The sequence below is a fragment of the Xenopus tropicalis genome, chromosome 6 (assembly GCF_000004195.4).
Source record: "Xenopus tropicalis strain Nigerian chromosome 6, UCB_Xtro_10.0, whole genome shotgun sequence".
NCBI classification, from domain to species: Eukaryota; Metazoa; Chordata; class Amphibia; order Anura; family Pipidae; genus Xenopus; species Xenopus tropicalis.
This window is the reverse complement of record NC_030682.2, coordinates 32304068-32327752: the sequence shown is the minus strand read 5'-3', so window position 1 is coordinate 32327752 and position 23685 is coordinate 32304068. Positions and strand designations below refer to the sequence as shown.

General features: G+C 39.3%; 1 protein-coding gene across 2 annotated transcripts in view; it reads left to right on the top strand.

Moving 5' to 3' along the window:
- The window catches only part of calcr (calcitonin receptor), a 148209-nt gene extending 124756 nt beyond the window's left edge, over positions 1-23453 (top strand). For both annotated transcript variants that reach the window (XM_031904179.1, XM_002934599.5), the window contains 3 exons: positions 9387-9605; positions 11508-11549; positions 20854-23453. In XM_031904179.1, coding sequence (XP_031760039.1) covers positions 9387-9605; positions 11508-11549; positions 20854-21075 — 483 coding nt within the window. In that variant the 3' untranslated portion in view covers positions 21076-23453. The remainder of the gene's footprint in view (positions 1-9386; positions 9606-11507; positions 11550-20853) is intronic.
- Positions 23454-23685: the final 232 nt, after the last annotated feature.

The window sequence follows — 23685 nt, the reverse complement described above, 5'->3', positions numbered from 1 at the left end:
AGCAACTGATTTGCATTTCATTGAGTGAAATAAGTTTTTGAACCCCTACCAACCATTAAGAGTTCTGGCTCCCACAGAGTGGTTAGACACTTCTACTCAATTAGTCAACCTCATTAAGGACACCTGTCTTAACTAGTCACCTGTATAAAAGACACCTGTCCACAGAATCAATCAATCAAGCAGACTCCAAACTCTCCAACATGGGAAAGACCAAAGAGCTGTCCAAGGATGTCAGAGACAAAATTGTAGACCTGCTCAAGGCTGGAATGGGCTACAAAACCATTAGCAAGAAGCTGGGAGAGAAGGTGACAACTGTTGGTGCGATTGTTCGAAAATGGAAGGAGCACAAAATGACCATCAGTCGACCTCGCTCTGGGGCTCCACGCAAGATCTCACCTCGTGGGGTGTCAATGATTCTGAGAAAGGTGAAAAAGCATCCTAGAACTACACGGGAGGAGTTAGTTAATGACCTCAAATTAGCAGGGACCACAGTCACCAAGAAAACCATTGGAAACACATTACACCGCAATGGATTAAAATCCTGCAGGGCTCGCAAGGTCCCCCTGCTCAAGAAGGCACATGTGCAGGCCCGTCTGAAGTTTGCCAATGAACACCTGAATGATTCTGTGAGTGACTGGGAGAAGGTGCTGTGGTCTGATGGGACCAAAATAGAGCTCTTTGGCATTAACTCAACTCGCTGTGTTTGGAGGAAGAAAAATGCTGCCTATGACCCCCAAAACACCGTCCCCACCGTCAAGCATGGGGGTGGAAACATTTTGCTTTGGGGGTGTTTTTCTGCTAAGGGCACAGGACAACTTATTCGCATTAACGGGAAAATGGACGGAGCCATGTATCGTGAAATCCTGAACGACAACCTCCTTCCCTCTGCCGGGAAACTGAAAATGGGTCGTGGATGGGTGTTCCAGCACGACAATGACCCAAAACATACAGCAAAGGCAACAAAGGAGTGGCTCAAGAAGAAGCACATTAAGGTCATGGAGTGGCCTAGTCAGTCTCCGGACCTTAATCCAATAGAAAACCTATGGAGGGAGCTCAAGCTCAGAGTTGCACAGAGACAGCCTCGAAACCTTAGGGATTTAGAGATGATCTGCAAAGAGGAGTGGACCAACATTCCTCCTAAAATGTGCGCAAACTTGGTCATCAATTATAAGAAACGTTTGACCTCTGTGCTTGCAAACAAGGGTTTTTCCACTAAGTATTAAGTCTTTTTTTGTTAGAGGGTTCAAAAACTTATTTCACTCAATGAAATGCAAATCAGTTGCTATCTTTTATTTAAAGTTATTTTTTCGATTTTCCTTTTGATGTGCTATCTGCCACTGTTAAAATAAACCTACCATTGAAATGATACTGTTCTGAGACTTTTCATTTCTTTGTCATTGGACAAACTTACAAAATCAGTAAGGGGTCAAATAATTATTTCCTCCACTGTATATGGGAAATGCCCCCAAAACCTATAAATTCATTTTCCTTAGAAGGTATAAAAGCTTGTCCAAGTGTTGAGAGGATGATCTTCTATCCTCAGAAGGAACTATAGGGCTGGATTGTTAGCTTTGTCTCCTTCCTCCTTCACTAGACATTAAGAATATGTCTATGGAGTTACAGTACATAACCTAGAAGCTAATATATATGCTGGGTTATATGATAAAAGGCATCAAGTTTTCCCAGGTACAGTAACCCATAGCAACCAGCACGTAGCATTTATCACCTGTTGGTTGCTACTGGTTACTGCACCTGGGCAAACTTAGTTCCTTTTATTACATATAGAGAAAACATATTGGTATCGCTAAAGTCAAGGCTTCCAAAATGCAGTTCTTAGTTTGCACCACTAGCTGCACATTATTGTGATGGTTCCCAGAGAGACGTTCGTTAGAAATCCATTTTTGTTTAAATGCACTTCCTAAACTTATTCTGTTTGTAAGTCAGGAAGAAGGATTCATTGCCCCTTACAGTCAAAATATTTGCATCCCCCTAATCCTGTGCTGGTATTTGTCTCGTTTTCCCCAATAACTCCCCGAGAGCTACTTAACAATGTTTAAGTGCACAATCCAAAATAAGAACAGATGGCAAACATCCATACTGTAGAGAGGCAACTAAATATCCACTAAGTGCATCTTATTCTGGCATGAAGTTGCCATTCAGGCAGCTTGTTAACAGTTTTGTTCTGATGTTTATCTGTGAGGTTTAATCCAAGTCATTTGGGGGCCCTCCAGCTGATTTGATTTGCACAGATTTAAAATACAAATGCAGAAAAGAAACAAGCTCACAGCCAATCTAGAATTACAGTTCATAGTAAATCTTATTATATATGTACTATGGTACATCTCCCATAGTACTGTCATCTCTCTGGTGGCACAGAAAGACTTGCTAGGTATTTAGCAAGGCCGGAGAAACCTTTAAATGTCTTTTATTACATAGGCAAAGGAGGACATTAGCTACCCGGGATGAGATTGTACCTTGGTGGTCCATAAAGCTTTAGAAAGGATTTGGCAAACTCCTGTCTCCTAGTATGAGACCTGGCACCTCTCTCTATTGCTCTGTTCTAGTAGATCAAATCTGTATACAAAATAAAATAATAATAATTTTTATACTGTAACCAGGTGCCAAAAGGAAAATTACACCGATTGTTGACCCACACAAAGCTGTCAACTCCCCCACTTTTCCCGGGAGTTGCATGATTTTGCCCCCCTTCTAGTGAACCTGTGCTATCTGCTGGTGTTAAAAGCTGTGTAAAATAAATAGAGAATGCCAGATTCTACGCCTTATTTTACGCAAGTTCTGGTGGAAGAAATAATGCGTAAAAAATGACGCCAATTTTACGCCATTTTTTATGTGTTTTGATGTGTGTCAAATTTTGTCACCGTTTTTTACATTTCATAATAAATCTGCCAGCTGGCACAGGGTTCCAGGGCTGGGTGGGAAAAAGGTCCCGGGCTCTTTCTCTCTCTCTATGGCTGATGTTGTAACCCTGCATTTTTACCTGTTTCTCTGGCACAATGTGGCCCCCAAGCACTAGACACTGACACACCAAGCACTTTATACAGTGTGAGACAGTGATTAATGTCCCTTCAAGCTCACTATACAGTAGTGAAAGACAGTGTGTACCCTGGGGTAGCAGTATGAATGCATTGCCCACTTTGTGTTTACTGTCCCAGAGCATAAAGCAACATTATCGGGCAATGGTTGCTGGGAACAGGCTAGGCTGGACAGCTTTATGTGCTTATTCCCGCGGGGCCCCCATGGGTGCCCAAAAAGTCCAATTGGCCTAAGGCTGGCCCTGGAAGGGTGTGCTGAGACCAGGATCTTGGGGTTAATTCTGGATTTAGGGTGCCTATCATGACAAATGCTATTGTAGGACTAAGTCCTACAATTTGAACAGTTACCAGGACTCCGGAGGGTGGTGGGGGAAGAAGGATCTGGACCCCATGCTCTCCTATATGGTTTTAAACGGATAGTTCACCAATTCATAACAACTTTTAGTTGGTCTTTCAATTTCAAATTTTTTTATAGTTTTTTTTTTAACGGACCACACACCCTGTCCAAATAGGTCACAATTTTTGCCAATGAGCTACGGGAGCTGTAGGTTACTTTGCAAGGTGCCAGCTCTGCCGAACATTACTAGTGGGAAAGCTCCCATTACATAAATAAACAGAACATTCAGCTTAATTCTTGGGTAGAAATATCTAGTTCAATATGCTTCACTGAATATTTATAGAAAAAATATGGCAATGTAAACCCTATTTTATGTATTAATATTATTGTTAGCACATGTTTATAAATCACCAAAATATTCTGCAGAACTGATTAATAGAAGGGTGTAGCAAACATACAAATAACACAAAGGAAGTATAGAGGGTATGGGACCTGTGGCAGTGTCATTTCCTATAGTATCTTACTTAGCAAGTTGTTTTTTATTGATTTTCCTGTAATGAGACAAAATCTTATTGTTGGTGTTGGTGTAGCTACTACGCATGCACCTTTTGCACTTACTTTCCCGAGCTGCGGCAAATGGGGGGGGGGGGGGGGGTGTACTTGATGACACACAGGCTTCCCTTGTGACCTACATGTCATTGCTAAAGCCTAATTCAGCTACTGCACAGAATGTGGGCAAGTCCCTGGCATGGAGCAATGCAGATACTACACATTTAGGGCAAAGAGGATAGTTACATAGTTACATAGGGTTGAAAAAAGACCACAGTCCATCAAGTTCAACCCTTCAAGGTAAACCCAGCACACACAACCGATACTTTCCAATCTATACTAACACATACATAAACTATTTATATACAAACATTAATACTAACTGTAGATATGCTTGTTCAAGAACTCATCCAAGCCCCTCTTAAAGGCATTAACAGAATCTTCCATTACCACATCTCTAGGAAGCACATTCCCCAACCTCACTGCCCTCACCGTGAAAAACCACCTATGCTGCTTCAAATGGAAGCTCTGTTCCTCTAATCTAAAGGGGGGCCTCTGGTGCGTTGATTGTTTTTATGAGAGAAAAAAACACCCCCATCTGCCTATAATCCCCTCTAATGTACTTGTACAGAGTAATCATGTCCCCTCGCAAGCGCCTCTTTTCCAGAGAAAACAACCCCAACCTCGACAACCTCGAGGATGTGCAGCTTATGGACAGGGATCTAATGTCACTCATGTCCCAGGTCTGAGATGATGTTCAAGCACAGTTAATGGACAATTTGTTTGAATTTCAGGCACAAAATAAGTTTAAAGCCAGTAAGAAAATGTTTCCCATAAAAATCACTGCTTAGATATGCAGATGACACTTTGACATTGTCAGTGATGATAATATTTGAATGATTCAGTGGAATTCAACTGATTTATTCTTGAGTGCTGCCTCCTATCTCTTCCAGTGTTTACTCACGTGAAGTGTTTCTGCTAGAGTTGTTTATAAGATATCCCTTACCTGTGTGCTTTGTCTTCTGTATTCCGTTATCTCGAGTGCTACTGTGTTTGCCATCATTTACTCATGAATAGGAACACAGAAATGGCTAAACCTGAACAATGACCTTGAGAGAAAGAATCCCGGTAAAATGTTTGTTTAGACTTTAAATACAAAGAGTTTATGTAATTACCTTTATAATAACATCCGAATTCATTTCATATCTCATATAAAAGGCTTTAGGCTGCTGTTCCATGCAGTGATTAGTTGCCCTCAATAGATTTCAAAGTCACAAGAAGTTATCCGCAGGGGGAAATTTTGTGCCACTTAGGAAAACCTAAGCTATGTGTAGGCCTTTCCACCGGTGACTGTATCGCGGGCAACTAATGTCTGCCTGGAACATCAGCCTTTCAGGAATATGGTGCACTCATTTTCTAGTCAGACAGTAGAAAATACAGTTCATGTTTCCATTACCTTTCCTTTGTTTATATTTACAAAAGACATATTATTATCTACTGAGAGGTGTGCAGTTATTCCTAAAAACTGTATGTAATATTCTCCTGTATGAGGAGTTTATTTCCTGCACCCAGATCCATTGTGTTTCCCAGGTTCAGGCACACGTGTTGGATATTGGTGCTTTAACACCTTCAAAACCCTGTGTACTACTGAATAAAACTGAGCAGGATAAAAGATTGTTATATTGGTGCGTGTATGGCCAGGTTAAGGCAGGAGGCTTCACACAGAGGCGTGAGTTTCAGCACATGTGTGACCTGGGCATCATCACCTGAAAAGTAAAGAATAACAAGCAGTAAGCGAGTGCCGAGCTTGGATAATTGGCTTGGTGCATATGCTTGCCCTGGAGGAAAGTGTTTTAGGGATAACACACAGATTATCCAGTGGAGAGATTACTATTTTTCTGTGTCCAGTGTCAGACTGGGGAGTGCAGCGCCCACCGGGTCTGCTTCCCCTGGGGCCCCCACGCCCCCTAAGGGGCCCCTGCCACCTGCCTGAACCCCTCCCCTGAGCACACATCAATTAAACTTACCTTCTGTGCTTCATGGGAGGGTGATGAATGGACATGGGGAGCTCCGGCGGGGATTGGGTCTGGGCTGCTGAGGCTCACTGGGTTTTTTTCTGGCCCAGTCCAACCCATCAGAGAGTTGCTATTTGAAGAGTCAGGTAAATAGAACTAATACTTACTGTATTTAATCCCTTCCTTGTCCTTAATGGCAGTCAGTAGTCTAGAGCAAGGTGCGCATAGGATTATAGCTTATAGTACTAGCTAGGGCAGGCAAGGAAAGAAGTCTGTACATGTAGATTCTCTATGTGAAATCCCAGTGCATACAGCCTGGTTCAGCAGAGCAGTGGTAATGATAGGAAATCCTAGAACATAAGGTTCTGGGTTCAAGCCAACTAGCAGGCTTTGCAATAATCTAGGACTGAAAATAATTTTTTTACCATTGAAATCTAGGAGACCAAATAGCCATTTCCCCAAATCTCACCCTAACAGGGCTTCAAGCTTGTCCCCTTCAAATGCTGCACGCTTAATAAGGGGAGTCAATCCCACAGTTTAGAAAGTATGATGAAGCCTTTTCTTCATCAACATATCAGCCTTCTACTTCGAGATTACAGTATCAAGTACTGGTAGTATAAGGCTTAAGCAACTGGACTTGTTTAGTAATGAAGCTTTGAGCACTCAAAACATCATCTTCATTTTTTATCGTTTTTGAGATTATTTCTCCGGAGGAAACACAGACAGGACTGCTGCTTGTAATAGGTCTGAGCTGGGATCCATGAACCCTGTGACAGAATGCTCAGTGTTAAAGATTAAGATCAGACTGCTGTTAGATGGGGTCTCAGGTAGAATCTTTGATAACTGTATATATAAGACAGCTGGAATGTGAGGGACAAAGGGATATGGTATATAGCTACTTGCTTACACATCCCTATGAAAGCACAAAAGTCACTATGACGTTTTTAGTATTTATGTAAATATATTTTCCCAGCCACTAGACATTCCGCAGTTGTCAATTGCATATACAACTTTTCGACAATCACATCAATTTAACATTGAAGGGACTCAAGAGAACATAGGGTCAGCAGGGCACCCTCCAATCAATCCCCGTTAGCATAAAGACTTGAGAAATCATGCAGATATCAAAATGATAATGATGGGGAAAGTAAGGGAATAATCATCATGTGAATAAACACACAACAGGAGATAAATAAGGTTCCCTGATCGGAAAAACCTATTCCAGTTTATTCTAGTCAATATATATAGAGAGAAATAAATTAAAAGTTCGATTTTTCAAGCGCCATGAAGTATAGGTCAAAGATAAGCAAATCCGAATCCAGTGAATGGCTAGATATTAGGATTCTGGCAGAATGTTATAGAAGAATATATTTTTAGATGTGAAAACCGTGTGATTATATGTTGTGTGCTAAATTGTACAGAAATCTCATATAATGGAGTTGGGAAAATGTGAATGAAAGAAAATGAAATGATGGTAGGAAATCAGTTACGGAAGGGAGGCTAGCGTATTTCAGCTGGAGAATGAGCTATATTGTTTTTTGTACAATGTACTGTAAATTCATCAAGTGACCTTCAAATATGGGTTTATAGCTAATACAGCACAGGCATTCTGTTTCTTCGTTTAGATGTTAACCAATCACAGCCATGAAGGAATGGTATATATGGTATCAAGTGATATTTAAACATAAAACTATATATAAAAATTCCTGGTATGGATCTTATGTTTGATTGGCACGTACAGTGTATGGAAGAAATAACACACTGAGGCATGTAGGGCTAATGTCAGTCTTGGCATTTATCTGCTATTCAGAAGGTGTTCAAACCACTTTATTCCACCCATGCTGGCAGTCAGTGACCTAAATGGCATCCTCTCAAAATGCATTCATTGTAAAAGCCTAACATACAGCTATCCCAGAAGGTTTAGTCATCCACATCATGAAATACAGTATCTAATAGTGGTAAGTCTAAGGTGACTGGACTCATCTAAATTCAGATGTTAAGATTAAGAACACCAAAAAATGAGTGTTTTAAAGTAATTGAAATATAACGTACTGTTGCCCTGCACTGGTAAAACTGGGGTGTTTGCTTCAGGAACCCTACTATAGTTTATATAATAAGCTGCTGTGTAGCCACGGGGGCAGCCATTCAAGCTGGAAAAAAGGCACAGGTTACATAGCAAATAACAGATAAGACACCATTGTATTCTACAGGGTTTATCTGTTAGCTGCTATATAACCTGTGCCTTTTCTTCTTTTGAATGGCTGCCCCCCATGGCTACACACCAGGGTTTTTATAAACTCTAGTAATGTTTCTGAAGCAAACACACAATTTTTACCAGTGCAGGGCAGCAGTACATTATAGTTTAATTTCTTTAAAATATATACATTTTTTGGTGTTACTGTTCCTTTAAGAAATGAGAAAGAAAGTCCCTGCCCCATATATCTTTCAATTTACAAGAAAAGTTCCTGCCCTGTGAATCTAAAGCTGGCCATACATGGCTAGATTTTTAAAAGATCTTTTCCTATTGTACAAGTAAGCTTATCATGAAATAATTATTTAGAATTAAAATTTCTCCATCAACGAAAAGAACCATTTCCAGTGATACTGTTTAGTTGAATCTAGGAGAACCTATGGTAGCTGCCTTCTTGGTCCTGCAAACAGTTTGATAATGGGGAATTGTTGTTGGATCGCACTGAAATAGGTCATTAAAGAAAAATTGTTACCTGTATGTAGATCTTACAATCTACAAGAGAAGTCCTTGCCCCATAGATCTTACAATCTACAAGAGAAGTCCTTGCCCCATAGATCTTACATTCTACAAGAGAAGTCCTTGCCCCATAGATCTTACAATCTACAAGAGACGTCCTTGCCCCATAGATCTTACATTCTACAAGAGAAGTCCTTGCCCCATAGATCTTACAGTCTACAAGAGACGTCCTTGCCCCATAGATCTTACTTTCTACAAGAGAAGTCCTTTCCCCATAGATCTTACAGTCTACAAGAGAAGTCCTTGCCCCATAGATCTTACATTCTACAAGAGACGTCCTTGCCCCATAGATCTTACTTTCTACAAGAGAAGTCCTTTCCCCATAGATCTTACAGTCTACAAGAGAAGTCCTTGCCCCATAGATCTTACATTCTACAAGAGACGTCCTTGCCCCATAGATCTTACTTTCTACAAGAGAAGTCCTTTCCCCATAGATCTTACATTCTACAAGAGAAGTCCTTGCCCCATAGATCTTACATTCTACAAGAGAAGTCCTTGCCCCATAGATCTTACAATCTACAAGAGAAGTCCTTGCCCCATAGATTTTACATTCTACAACACAAGTCCCTGTCCTATAGATCTTAAAATCTAAGTGGGTGTCTGATTTACTTGACTGGAGATGTTATGTTAAACACTAACAATGATCTCTTGCCTTGTCTTTACAGGTCAACTTGTTCTTTCTTCTGAATATTGTACTAGTACTTGTAACAAAGTTGAGAGATACTCACCGGGCAGAATCCAACATGTACATGAAAGCAGTGAGAGCCACCTTAATCCTAGTGCCCTTATTAGGAATCCAGTTTGTCATCTTCCCATGGAGACCAGATACTCGACTTGCTGGAGAGATCTATGACTATATCATGAATATATTAATGCATTACCAGGTATCATTGGCTTTTCATTCATTGTGGTGCACACACACTAGGGACTCTTTGGTTGTCTCAGATTTGCTCTGTATGATATTGCTAATAAGATAGCTGCACATCAAATCCAGGTTTCTAAAAACAACTTATTAACCCAGATCAGACAAATGGCCAGCTCAGTGGCCTGGGGGGGAGTGGGGGGCTGGGGTCTACTACTTGCACTACTTATTGCATAATACATTACATCAGTGCAGTTGCTTTAATGTGGCACCCTAGATTTATACTATGTATTTCCCATTCTGCTGTTGTTACATTTGCTTAGTGGCCCCACACACAGAGACACACTTACAAACACTCACACAGACATGGAAGCCCGCTTTCTTTTAGCTTTAATATTCTTAATTTCACTTCACTGAGATAAAATCAATAAAGTATGAATAGATTTAGAGTTAATAAGTTATTACATTTCCACTGGGTTACCGTCTTCATTCACATTCCTATGCAGTCCACGTTTCAGATTATCATACTTCACAAAACACATTGATATAAATTGTATTTAGGGAAGCACAACCCAAGCTCCAGCAAAGGTCATGCAAAGCTTAAAAGCGGCATTTAATATTATCTCTTTCCCAATTCACTCCAATGCAATAACAAGTAAGGGAGCTGTAAAACTGCCAAATAGAAGAGAGGTTTTAAAGGGAGAATACTGTATTCTACAAATTCAGAATACAAAATACTACATTCAAGGTATAATAAAAGTTCAGATTGATTTAATTATGTGTTATAATGTCTAAAAAGTAATAAAAAATGGATCTCTGTGTAGACACAGGCAGAAAGAGGGGAAATGGTGGCACAGGCTATACTGTTTCCTTCCTACTTTGCCAGACCCTTCTTCATCACTTACGAGCCCTACAAGAATGCTGCCTGTATCGTGCCATGGTGCTAATACTCTGTCTTTCTTCTGGGCCTTTGAGAAACCCAATTACCTTGCCCACATCTATAGCCTAATGCTTTCTGAAGCTAATTAGTCTAATGAATAAAAGACAATCACTGATTGGTTGGTATGGGTTACTGCCCATAGGCAAATTTGCCCAGTGTTGATAAATGAACCCCACTGTCTCATAATAGGCCACTCAATATACGTTGGGTAAGTATTCATTCTGGGGGTACTGTTTTCCTTAAAGAGAATCAGTGCATTTATTGTTGATCCTTCACCTTCCCTTTCCTTGTACTGAGCATACAACTCATTGGCAGAAGCATCTACAGGGGAGCATGTACATAACAGGACGGATAGACTCCAGTTCCCCGTTATACTATAGTTTGTTCTGCTTTGTGGGTGACTTTCAGATGTCCCCTAAATGCTGATACCAAAGTGTGGGTAGTCAACATAATCATACCATATGAAAGGATGATCCCAGGCCCAGCATTCGTATTTAATTATTTAACGTAATGGCTTTTACCATGTCCTTTCACTTTGCAAATAGATATCTAAATCAGAAATATGGTTCCATAGTGCTTTTTAAGATTAGAATTGCAAATTCTGATGTTCTGCCTATTTATATTATCATACTATAACATGCACTTTATTCTTGACATGTTTATGTTCTTTATAAACTATCCAGGAACATTGAGAAATATCTGAATTCTAATCCTAATTCCATAAGTACATGACAAGATGCTGGGCTAATATTCTCCCTTGTAATCAGCTTTATAATCTTGGAACTTCTTACAGGTTCAGCTATTTGATTAGAAAGCTATTTGATTAGAATGTGGTGTATATATATATATACTGTATGCAAGTTAATCAGATATAAAAACAGGTTGTTTTTGATAAGCCAACAGGAAAACAATGTACATCTTCATGTAAAAAGGAAATGATTTATATTGTGCATCTGTTTAACTAAAATGTTCTGTTTTTTCAAGGGATTACTTGTTGCAACCATCTTCTGCTTCTTTAATGGGGAGGTAAGTTGCTGAATGCCTTTTTAAGAACAAATAACCTACAATATAATAAAGCACATGTAAAACACATATTCCATAAGTCGACACAAGCTTTCATGGAAATTGCATTAGCCACCCACCCAGTCAGCATTTTGTAATGGCAAAAAAATGGAGGAAATCAAAAAGACTGAGATACAAGAAGATGATGGTAAAAGGTACAGGTATAGGACCCATTATCCAGAATGCTCGGGACCAAGGGTATTCCGGATAAGGGGTCTTTCCGTAATTTGGATCTCCATACTTTAAGTCTACTAAAAAATCAATAAAACATTAATTAACCCCAATAGGATTGTTTTGCATCCAATAAGGATTAATGATATCTTAGTTGGGATCAATTACAAGGTACTGTTTTATTATTACAGAGAAAAAGGAAATCAGTTTTAAAATTCTGAATTATTTGATTAAAATGGAGTCTATGGGAGACGGGCTTTCTGTAATTCGGAGCTTTCTGCATAATGGGTTTCCGGATAAGGGGTCCGATACCTGTACCATGTAATCCAAAGTGTGTGGAGTTGAAATGACTAGAGAAGGAGTTGCTAATTTAATAAAAGATTTTCCACTGGAGACATGGGTAAAGGCTTCCAATTATACATAGAAGGGACATGTGGCAGGACAAGGACAATGGCTTAGCTGTGTCCTTCTCAGGTTCCAATGGTTTTTTCAAGCAGCAGTATTATCTTTAGTCTTTCTCAGTTGTGTGCATGGCGTGCAGCTCAATGTCATGGATCAGAGTTTTACAGCTTCCTCTCTATGGGCTGAAGCAGGATAAGGAATAGGCTCATTAGGTCTGGGCCTGGTGATGATTGCGACTACTGAATCCCTATGGGGTAGAAGTTAAGACTTTTGTGTCACCTTAAAAATGACATATTAAAATGTGTGCTGTTAAAAAGTAAAAAAAGTAGTCCTAATCAAAGTCCCTTCCATCAGTGCAATAATTACTTACTGTGCAATAGGATGTGTGTCTGTAAGCAATACTAATGGGAGAGTACCAGTGTAGGATGTGATATAGGACACAAAGCTCTCTCACACCATAAACAATTGCTGATAGCAGGGGATATACCTTTTAAGAAACGTACCTTGCAAAACTCTGATTTGTATCTGCATTCAACCCCCTAAAAGTTTTGCTTCTACTATGACAAAATCTGAAGACTCCTACTACCATTAAACATTGTGTTCTTTCTACATAAAGTTCATGTGACAAATTAAACCATTAAGACACCAACAATACAGAAGGGCTCATTTACTACCGCAAGCGCAGTTTGTGCTTTTCTCCACATTGAGTTGTGCCTAAAACCACTTTCATTAAAGTTATTTGTGGCAAAATGCCATTTTCACCACCACGTCCTGACCAGGCAGTAGCTCCAGGGTTCCCTCAGTGCCCTGCATTACAAGGCAGAGTACGATTGCGCCTAAAATCAGGTGTAGGCATCTCTCGCACGCCAAACAGCGGAAGTGATGCCAAGACAACTTGGAATATATTCAGTGCAACTGCTCCTGATTTGCAACAAACTTCTCTGTTTTGGCCGTAGCGGTAGTGCAATTGCATCAAGGGAATCATCCATTTGTGTCCACCATGACGCCAGACAGACTTGTAGTTGCCAATTTGTGACGAAGCACTTGCCCAGTGTTTTTAATTCACATTTCTTGCTGGCATGGTTGGGAATAAACATTGCCTGTTTTATACAATTTATGACTTTTTTATTATTATGTTACCCAAGGGTTAAATCCTTTTAATAGTATTTGTTTACTGATATATATATATATACGATGGGAGGACACCTTGGCTAACAATTATCCTGTGTTTATTATTGTGTTTGGAACACCCAAGACTTTATATACAATTGCAGTCTTTTTTATGTCTTTCACTACATTGTACCCTGTTTATATCCTGAGCCCACCGTGCCAAGGTACAACTGACCTAAGGTTCTGGGTGTACTAAATGTCACTGTCTGTCATTGTGAGTGGCATGGCCACGAGCACAAATGTCTTCACCCTGTCAGAGCTGCGGATACATCAGTGATAATGTCAGCCTGCCCACCTACGCACTCCTTAGTTATAGTTCAATAGTTCTGCTCTGTAACTCAGTGTCTGGTCTTCACCGAGTACCTGCTGGATGAGAGCCAGCTCTGGTCTGTGGGAGCTGCTAGTTTATGGCAGGACTTGAAGGACTTTAGGACACACTTGCATTGCAAATTAAGGGTAATGTTTGTTGCTCAGTTTATCAAGCAGCTTTATTGCAATAACACATTGTCATTACATTTTAATTGCAAGGCAGGTATGTCCTTCAGAAACTGAAGGCAAATAGTCTTAGCTTCAACTTTTTCTCAAAGTGAGACTAAATCATGTTTTTAACTCCAATAAATTATACCAGGCCTTATTTATTAAGGCAAAAGTTGGGGAAGTCACAGTCGTGTCAGAAAAGTTTTGCGAATTGAAACGGGACAGATTAGCTCATCGCTATTAAACATAATGCTACAGGATTGGGCCCAATTGGTCTCCACTTGCCACTGTGTCCTGCTGTTTATAAATTAAACCTACAATTTTTCTTGATCTGTTTTAATAGTTATGTAAAGAATAATCAATGTTTTAGTTCATTAAGATAATTAACTATGATCAAACAGTAGCTAATAGAACCCTGCAATGGCCCAGTTAGCTGTTATTAAGTTTTGGAGCTGCCGTACACGAAGGGGTGGGAAAACATAATTACTTAGGATTGTTGTCTATGGGAAGATGTAGAACATATTACTAACTGGAGACCCATGGACTCTTTTTACCCAGGTGCATAAAAAAATTATCTTTTATGTGCTCTCATTAAAATCTGTATGGGCACATATTCCCCCTTTATGCAACTTCATTTTCTTTCTGTTTTGGTCTCAAAAATTTGTCTGCACAGCCCAAAAGCAAAAAGTCTCACTCTTTATTAATATGTTATAGATTCTTTCAAAACAAGCTTTTACTTTATTTATAACCAAGTACCAACAGAAATTACAATTGGATGAACATTTTATTCTAAAATAACATGAGCAAGCAGGAATATCAAGCTCTTTACTAAATTATGTATATATGTGCTTGTAGTCACAGCACTAGCAAAGCGATTATGTACGGTACTCACAGACAGATGCACTGATTATTTGTATAATATTTACTGAGATCTCAGCTCACCCATTGAAGAATAGGGTTAAGCCCCACACTTTTTCTGGGATCTCAGGTTACAGATTTATAGCTCAGTGTATTTGTCTTGAAAGTGTGGAAAGTATTTGTCGTTTTTTTCTTGGATTTTTGGAAATAACCATAGTTATCATGTATTTATTCTACCTTTATTTGCATGGTGCCCTTTTGTTGGTGGAAAGAAGGCAATGGATAGGTGTCTCATACTCCTGTGGCTTCCAGTATCCTTCTTAAGGGCTCTGGCACACGGGGGAGATTAGTCGCCCGCGATAAAACTCCCTGTTCGCGGGCGACTAATCTCCCCGAGTTGCCTACCCCTGCCATCCCACCGGCGAACATGTAAGTCGCCGGCGGGATGGCAGACGCGGCGGGGCAATTTCAGGGAATCGCCGAAAAAGACTCGCGAGTCTTTTTCGGCGATTTGCGCGAAATCGCGCCGCCGCGTCTGCCATCCCGCCGGCGACTTACATGTTCGCGAGTTTTATCGCGGGCGACTAATCTCCCCCGTGTGCCAGAGCCCTTAGGGTGAAGACACACAGAGCTAATTAGTAGCAGCTACTTGTCAAGGCTACTAAACTCCAGAAAATACCCTGCCATAGACCAGTGTTTTTCAACCTTTTTTGGGCAAAGGCACACTTGTTTCATGAAAAAAATCACGAGGCACACCACCATTAGAAAATGTTAAAAAATTTAACTCTGTGCCCAGCAGCAGTGCCCCCCTAGTACATTGGTGCCCAGCAGCAGTGCCCCCCTAGTACATTGGTGCCCAGCAGCAGTGCCCCCCTAGTACATTGGTGCCAAGAGCAGTGCCCCCCTAGTACATTGGTGCCCTGCAGCAGTGCCCCCCTAGTACATTGGTGCAAAGAGCAGTGCCCCCCTAGTACATTGGTGCCCTGCCTACGGCACACCAGGCAACATCTCGCGGCACACTAGTGTGCCGCGGAACAGTGGTTGAAAAACGCTGCCATAGACAATATTGAGAATTGCCTCTGCTAAAACACACGTAGAGACAATTATCAGTAAATGATCAGCAATGTCTATTTTAGTAGCCATGACAAGTAGCTGCTACTAGTAGCTCTGTGTGTCTTCACCCTTCAGCTGATTATTGGCCATATGAACAGAACAATGGTATTTGCTGATCCCCGTGGATGGCAAGAGTGCTCACTATCTAATTGTTCGGAGATGGGCAGCATTAGTCTTTGTGCTGCACCAGTGTGATTTGTTCAGGCGAAGCTACTGAAACTGCATGATGGATCTATCCGGGCCTTTATTGTTCCTCACTTAGATCTCTCATTTCTTGTTTGTATCGATGATGTTTTCTAAAATGATAAACACAAACAAAACAAAAGTGCCAGCATCAAAGGTTACATTTCCCACCCTGATGAGCCTGGTCAGTGTTTGTTGACTCTGATATACAATACACACTCTCAGGGGGCCTGATTGCACATTGTGTACATTTTTAAAAGATAAAGAAACAACTTTGACCTTGTTTACAAACAAACACAATTTTAACAGTCGGCCGGTGATTATCGATAATTTTCGCCAGCTTCAAATCCTGCTGCTGAATATTGTCATGTTTATTTCCAAGGCAATTGCAGAACGTGCGTCACTTAATGTTTGCTCTTTGCCTTATGAAATGATTGGGATAAGTATAATTTAAAATATATATATAATTGTCACATTCAGATGTCAATTTTAATCTGATTGCTAATATGGTAAGTGATACCTTAGCAGTATCTGGTCACTGAGCCATCAGCGCCTGGGGATCAAAACACTAACAAGAGTAGATAGCTGTAGGGGGCTAGTATATAAGGGATCAATTCAGTGGTTACATCCTTGCTTGGGCTGAATGGAAGATAAGTACAGGTATGGGACCTGTTATACAGAATGTTCAGGACCTGGGGTTTTCCTGATAAGGAGTATTTCCATAATTTTTTTCTCTATAAATTATTTAAACATTACTACTAAAAAATCATAAATATTACATAAACCCAATAGGATTGTTTTACCCCCAATAAAGATCAATTATATCGTAGTTGGGATCAAGTACAAGGTACTGTTTACATAGAAAAGGGGAATCAGTTTTAAAAATCTAAATTATTTGATTACGATGGAGCCTATGGGAGATGGCCTTCCTATATTTCAGAGCTTCCTGGATAATGGGTTTACTAGATAACAGATCCCATGCCTGTAGTAAATACTTATGTACAGTAGCATGCATATAGTTTAATTTAGTCTGCAGGGTATGTCTGGAGTAAAACAGTAAGATGTCTGAGGGAGTCATGCTGCCTGCGTCCAGCATCACCGTATTCATGTTGGGGGGGTGGGGGGACACAGACAACCACCCTCCCCCCAAGTCAGTCCATAGATACATACAGTATATTGCCCCTACTTGCATGAGTAGTTGGCCACACAACCTAAACACTTCAGGGGAGTAGGAAACCTGAGTGTACAAGTGCTATAATATGTCTGAAAGCTAAGAACATAAAGCAACCACATATACCTTTGTAACTGCAATGAGCAATAAGAGTAAATGAGCAGAACACATACTTGCCTATGGCTTGAGATTTGGTCACCTTGCTTCAGCCTTTCGATATTTTCGGCTTTAAACAACCTCAGCCTCTCGGAAGAGAATTTATTCACCATACATTTATTGCTTTATTCTAATTTTCTTTGCAATTTACATAAACTTCATCTATCAAGACTAAATATTTATACATCTTAAAGCTATCAAGGTCACGGAAAGGCTTGCATTTGAATAGTAGGCTATGGATCTTCAGATGCCATCAGGACTATGGATAATTTGTGATTATGCAGTTCATCCAGCCGACAGAAAATGGAGGTCATCTTATTTCCTCCTCTCATGCAGTTCCATTTAGATTATTAAGCCTCCATTGGAAAATAAGTAGAAACACAGACTACTGGAAGTGAAGCTGATTGGATTTATAGAATCCAAAAGGGATAGGACTTTAGTTACATATTTTACCAACTGTTCCAAGTTCTCTCAAACTGACAAGATTCACAAAGTAGAATGATGGAGTTTGGTGTTAGAAAAGAAACAGTTCATATTGTCTGAGAGTGCTCTGCAGTTGTTTTGTCACTCAGGCAGTTGCCTTTTAGTTCCTGGGTGTTCTCCATGTACCGCCACATAGCACATGTCCTCTACACCAGAATCATTTGTTTTATGTGTTCTATTTTCATAGTAAACTTTGCCAAAAATACCAACTTTAGCAATGATTTCTAGATACATTTTAGTGGAGTTACTAAAGTGGCATGATTAATCTTGTCTCTTCCAATGACTGCTGCCAATATAATCATGGTTTTTCTAGCCACCATCATTCACAGAAATCTCCAATTAGTTCCAAATGGTTATTTCTTCTCTATTGGCCACTGCCATTTTGTCTCACTGTAATCAAGACTTTAGATGTTGCCGGTATAGCTTTAATGAAAACATAATAGCTGATCACTTGCGCCCCAGCTTTTAAAATTATTTTTCCTTAGGCTGCAAGAAATCGTTACCAGTGCTAGAACAGTGCTACTGGCAAAACTTTTAAATTTAAATGCAGCCTATCTCCTTTAGAGGCAAACTATACCCGTGAACAATTTAGGTCTCTATAAAATACATCACATAAAACAGCTTATGTGTAAAACCCTGCTTCATCTAAATAAACTAGGTAGAAAATTGCCATTTTAAGTACTAAGGGCCACCCCTAGGGATCATATGATTCACGATGCTCACAAACAAACCAAGGGCGCACATACATGCTAGGACACACCAGCCAATGAATGGGTAAAGCTCTGTCTTTTGCTCCCACACTACTTCCTGTTACAGTTAGAGCTGCATTATTTCCTGTCAGCTGATCTCTGAGGGAGCACATAGGCCATCACTAAATGGTGGCTCAAGGGAAAAGATGTAAGCTCTACGGGGCAGGGACCTCCATCCTACTGTGTCTCATACCTCATGGCACTTATTCTCTGTGCATTTATATATATTTATTGTATTTATTTATTCTTTCACTTGCCCTCCCTGTGTGTAATTTTGTATTCTGTAAGACTGTACAGCGCTGCATACCCTTGTGGCACTTTATAAATAAAGTTATACATACATACAATATTTTCTGATATATATATTCCAGTTTGGCGAGATTCTTTAATAGGTCACTTAATACAATATAAACTATCTGCTGGTTAAGAATTCATTATGGGGGTATAGGTTTTCATTAAAGATAATTTAACAAAATATTTGAATATATTTAATGCAGAAGGAAACATGACGAGTATTACACAGTCTGGTTTTTAATCTCATACAAAAGAACAAGCCAAGATTTAAGCTGCATGTAATTTACCCACAGATACGTGGGGAAACAGAATTCATTTTGCCAGTTATATGTAGCGTAAACTCACAATGTTCCCTTAATCATTTTGTTTTCTTTTATTTCTCATTGAATGCTGTCCTGGTTGTGTGCATTCTTGCAAGCTCTATAGCTGTATGTGGGTGGGAAACACTGACAGTTCGCTCTATATTAAATGCAACTGCTGCAAATGAAAGACAGTATCAAAAGATCATTGATTCTCCGCTACAGGCTGTTAAAGGGAAAATATACCCCCTTTTTGGAGCTTATTCATTTGGCCTTGTGTAAAAAAGGTGCATAAACACTATCTGAACTTCCGAAATAGATTTTTACATATGTTCCTAATCCCAGGTTGAATTGAAATCACTGTAATGAAATTCCTCCCTAACCTTCTTCTATTGTGAAGTGATGGATTCTAGGACTTGAAGTCCCTCTGCTTAATAGAGAATCTGTGCACCGCCCACTATGGAAAGCAGAGGGAATTCAAGTACAAGAATCCATCACTTTACAGTGAAACAAGGTGAGGGAGAGGGTGGATTATACTATGAGTTCAAGGGGGAGGGTAACTGGTTCCAGCAAGCAAAGTGAATCTGTCATGGTTCCCTTCCACTCTGTTTGCAGGTTTGTCTGTGTAAAATGATTCTCTAGTGTTCATGCACATAACCCAACAAAATGAGCTTATGTTTCAAATGTAAAATATGCACATTAGTACATTGTGTTTGCTTAAAATTAAGACTTTTGCATGTATGTAATTATTTAAAAATGAATTTGCTCACTTATACCAGTATAATAGGGAATGCTGCAATATGTTATCCTGTCATTGTTGAAGGAATTCCCGGCAGTTGAATATTTTCCCCAAGTTAGTAACATTTCCCTGGCTGTCACGGCCATTTTCTTGACAGTCAGGAAAGCAGTTAAAGAACTGACATTTATCAAAGCCTTTAATTTACTTTGATCAATATGTCATACTCTATTCATTAAGCTGCAGGAAATTGATGAGCATTGTGCTAATATTAAGGGAATCGAGTTAATGGGGGCTTAATGTTTTAGTGAAAACCATGTTTGATAATGAATTCAGAGATTCTCCTTCATTTTTTAGGAGCTGTATCTGTTGTACCACAAATCCATTCCTAGATGTTTCTTTCTCTTTCGAGTCTCCTACTGCTGTTTCTAAGGTTTTTGAACAATAAGGGGCAGATTTATTCATTTACAGGGTTGGGGGTTCACAATTATGTTTTTTTTCCATGGTTTTCATATTTAATAAGATTCCCAAATGACTTAAAATCTTCATTGCATCAAAACAAATCTCAAATCGTGAAGAAAAAACCTAGATGGTAAAAGTGTTGAAATCCTGGTCCAGCTTCCTGTTGGATTCTATAGCATCGCAGCAGGTTTTTTGGTGGCAAGATTTCTATTTTTTATGAGTTTGATTTGATCACTAAAAAATTGTACTTGGACTTTTTGTGAATAGCAACATAATTCTCACCTTGAATTATTAAGAAATTTGCCCCAAAGTTACAAGATAATTAATATAAACTATAAATTGTCTCCTAGAACTGGATGGTTGGGGCCCAGAGGCATTTTATTCAGGTACCATCCCCTCAAGATGCCGATACCCATGTTCATTCAGTAGTTTCCCCTTCTTTGTGAGAAATGCCATTAGTTGTCATCCTGTAGCCAAGGTGAAAAACCACCAAGTCATAGATATTGGTTCTTCTTGAAAGTAACCAGTGTGTGTTGGTTTCCAGGTACAAGGAGCCTTGAAGAGACAATGGATGCAATACAAAACCCAGTGGGGCCAAAGACGGCGAGAACATTGCTCCATGCGTTCTACATCATATACCGCAACGTCCATCACCGAAGTCCCCATTTATCTATATCACCATGATTCCAATAGTGAACAATTAAATGGGAAATACGGAGATGAGTCAGAAATCACTGCATTGAACTCTGGAGATACATATGCTTAAATCTACCTGTTTGCAGACAGACACGCTGCTTTCAGAGATCCGCCAATTCTGCTCCTTTCTGGAATCCAAGCCTTCGACAAAAAATGTCAAAAAGATTGCTACTGACAGGATCCGCGGTGGCGTAGTAGAGGTTTAATGATCTTGTAGCGAACGGTGCTACTTACACATATAACCCTGTGACGGGGTAGCACTAACTGGCATTTGGATAAAAGTAATGGGCACATCCAGAGCTAAAGAAGGAACAAGATATAATAATGAATGGATGCCTATAAATGGCTGTCCGAAGAAAGCCAAACGTTTGCAAGTCACAAATGCATTTTGTTGTCAGCCCTTCCGAATATATCTATTTTTTGCAGGATGACAATATCGCCATTACTCTCACACACACATTTTTAAAGCTTGTCTCGATTATTTAATATTTATTAGATTTGCGAACAGCGGATAATGACTGCTCCATTAAAGTCTTTGTAAAGCACAGTGCACAATTCCAAGTATTAGACATTGGTGCTAGATGACCGCTAGAATGAATGGTCTCTGTGATCTTTTTGTTTTTTTTTCTTTCTAGTTCCTTTTGGATACTTTTATAAATAGATGTTTTTTTCATGACATGTACAGAAGTCATAATATATAATTTGTTAATGATTGCGACATGAGAAGTCCCGGCCATATCTTATAATGGAATACGGAAACATTTACTGAACTTGTTTAACAATGAACGACGATCATTTTAGGAAATATTGTGGCTGTGGGGAAAAACATTTGTTTTATTACCTGGAATTAATGTCAGTGGTTTGAAGAATGTGTTTTACCGCCACCAAATGAAACGGTCACAGGAAATATTTTTTGAAATCAAGTTTTTCCTCCGCAGGTTCGACAGCAAATAGCAAATAAGTATTTTTTTTTTTTTTTAAATTGTAATGTTTGACGAGGAAGCTTTTCAGAGACATTTTTATATTCGAAATAAAGGTTGGTTATTTTTATTAAATGTATATATAAATACAGTATAGACGTACTGAATATAAAATGGTGAGAACCCAAATATAATATAAAAAATATATAATATATAAAAGGATTCAGTCAGCGATATTAAACGACTGTATTATACGCACCTCATTTTCCCAAATGATATTTTAATTCCAGTTTCCGTTCAGATATTTGTCTTTTAATTCTCCCTGTAGTGTTCATATCTCAAGGTTCATTGCTATGTCCAAGGGCTAAACAGAATGAATGATTTAGTGAGTTTCAGCACCAAGTCAATAGAATTACAGTATATTTATAGAAAGCATTTATTATAAGTATATTTTGTGCCTGGTGGGAGAAACCATATGAAGTATTACTCACACAGTGTCAGTTATTGAAGTGATGTGACAATGCCAATCAGAATATATTGTCATTTCTTAAGGGGATATTGTCACAGGATAACATCTTTGCAAAATGCATCAGTTAATAGCGCTCCTCCAGCAGAATCCGGCATTGAAATCGGTTTTTCAAACAAGGAAACAGATTTTTTTTATATTTGTTTTTTCAATCTGACGTGGGACTAGACATATTCTTAGTTTCCCAGGTGTCCCCAGCTATGTGACTTGCACTCTAATAAACGTCAGTCACACTTTACTGCTTTGCTGCAAGTTGAAGTGATGTCACTAGTGATGAGCAAATCTGTCCTGTTTCACTTCGGTGAAGAATTCAAGAAACTACCAAACATTTGCAAAAAGCTACTTTTTTGTTGTACGCTCATTTTGCTGTGACCGTGCCCAATTTGAAGCGACTGTGCCAATTTTGAAGCAACATTTTTTTGACAACTGACAAATTCTTTCGTGGCGCGTTTTGGCAAAACAATCTGCCAGTGGTGAAATACAGAAGTTCAATGCAAATCCTTGCCTGGTGAAAAAATATGCTCATCACTAGATGTCACCTCTCTCCTTTTTCCTCCCAGCAGCAACAAACCCATGGGCTGGTAACAAAATAACAGCACCCTGACATGCATTGCTAAAAATGCTCCTTACCTAGTGATAGATATGAGAATAGCATTCAGTAAAATACCCAAGTCCGGCTTGGGACTCCTCCAGTTACATGGGAGTAGGAGGAACAATAGGTTGCCTGAAAGAAGTTCTAATGTGTAGCACTGGCTCTTTCTGAAAGCTCAGACTCAGGCACAATGCACTGAGATGGCACCTACACAACAATATTACAGCTAAAAATACATTTATTGGTTTAAGAACAAAATTTAAACCATTGAATTATTTGCCATGTACACAGTTTTTAGTATTATGAAAACTCCACCATAAAAATAATGACAGAATCCCATTAAATAATATAAACACTTAAATCTATTACAAATCATATAACATTTTTAAAAAATGTAAGTGCAAAAAAATTAAAAATAAAAACTGAGTATCTAAAAGCTGGTGAGTTCATGTAGAAGTCAATGGGAGCTGCATTATGAACATTCAAGCTATTTTTTCACTTAAGACCCTTTTCAAATTTGTTTGGCTCATTAAAGATGATGGGTAGAATGTGATTTCGCTGTGTTTGAGTTGTTTTAGTGCGTTTTTACGTGATTGAGTTTGAAATAAATAAGTGCACATTCAAGATTTTCCAGTTTTTCTG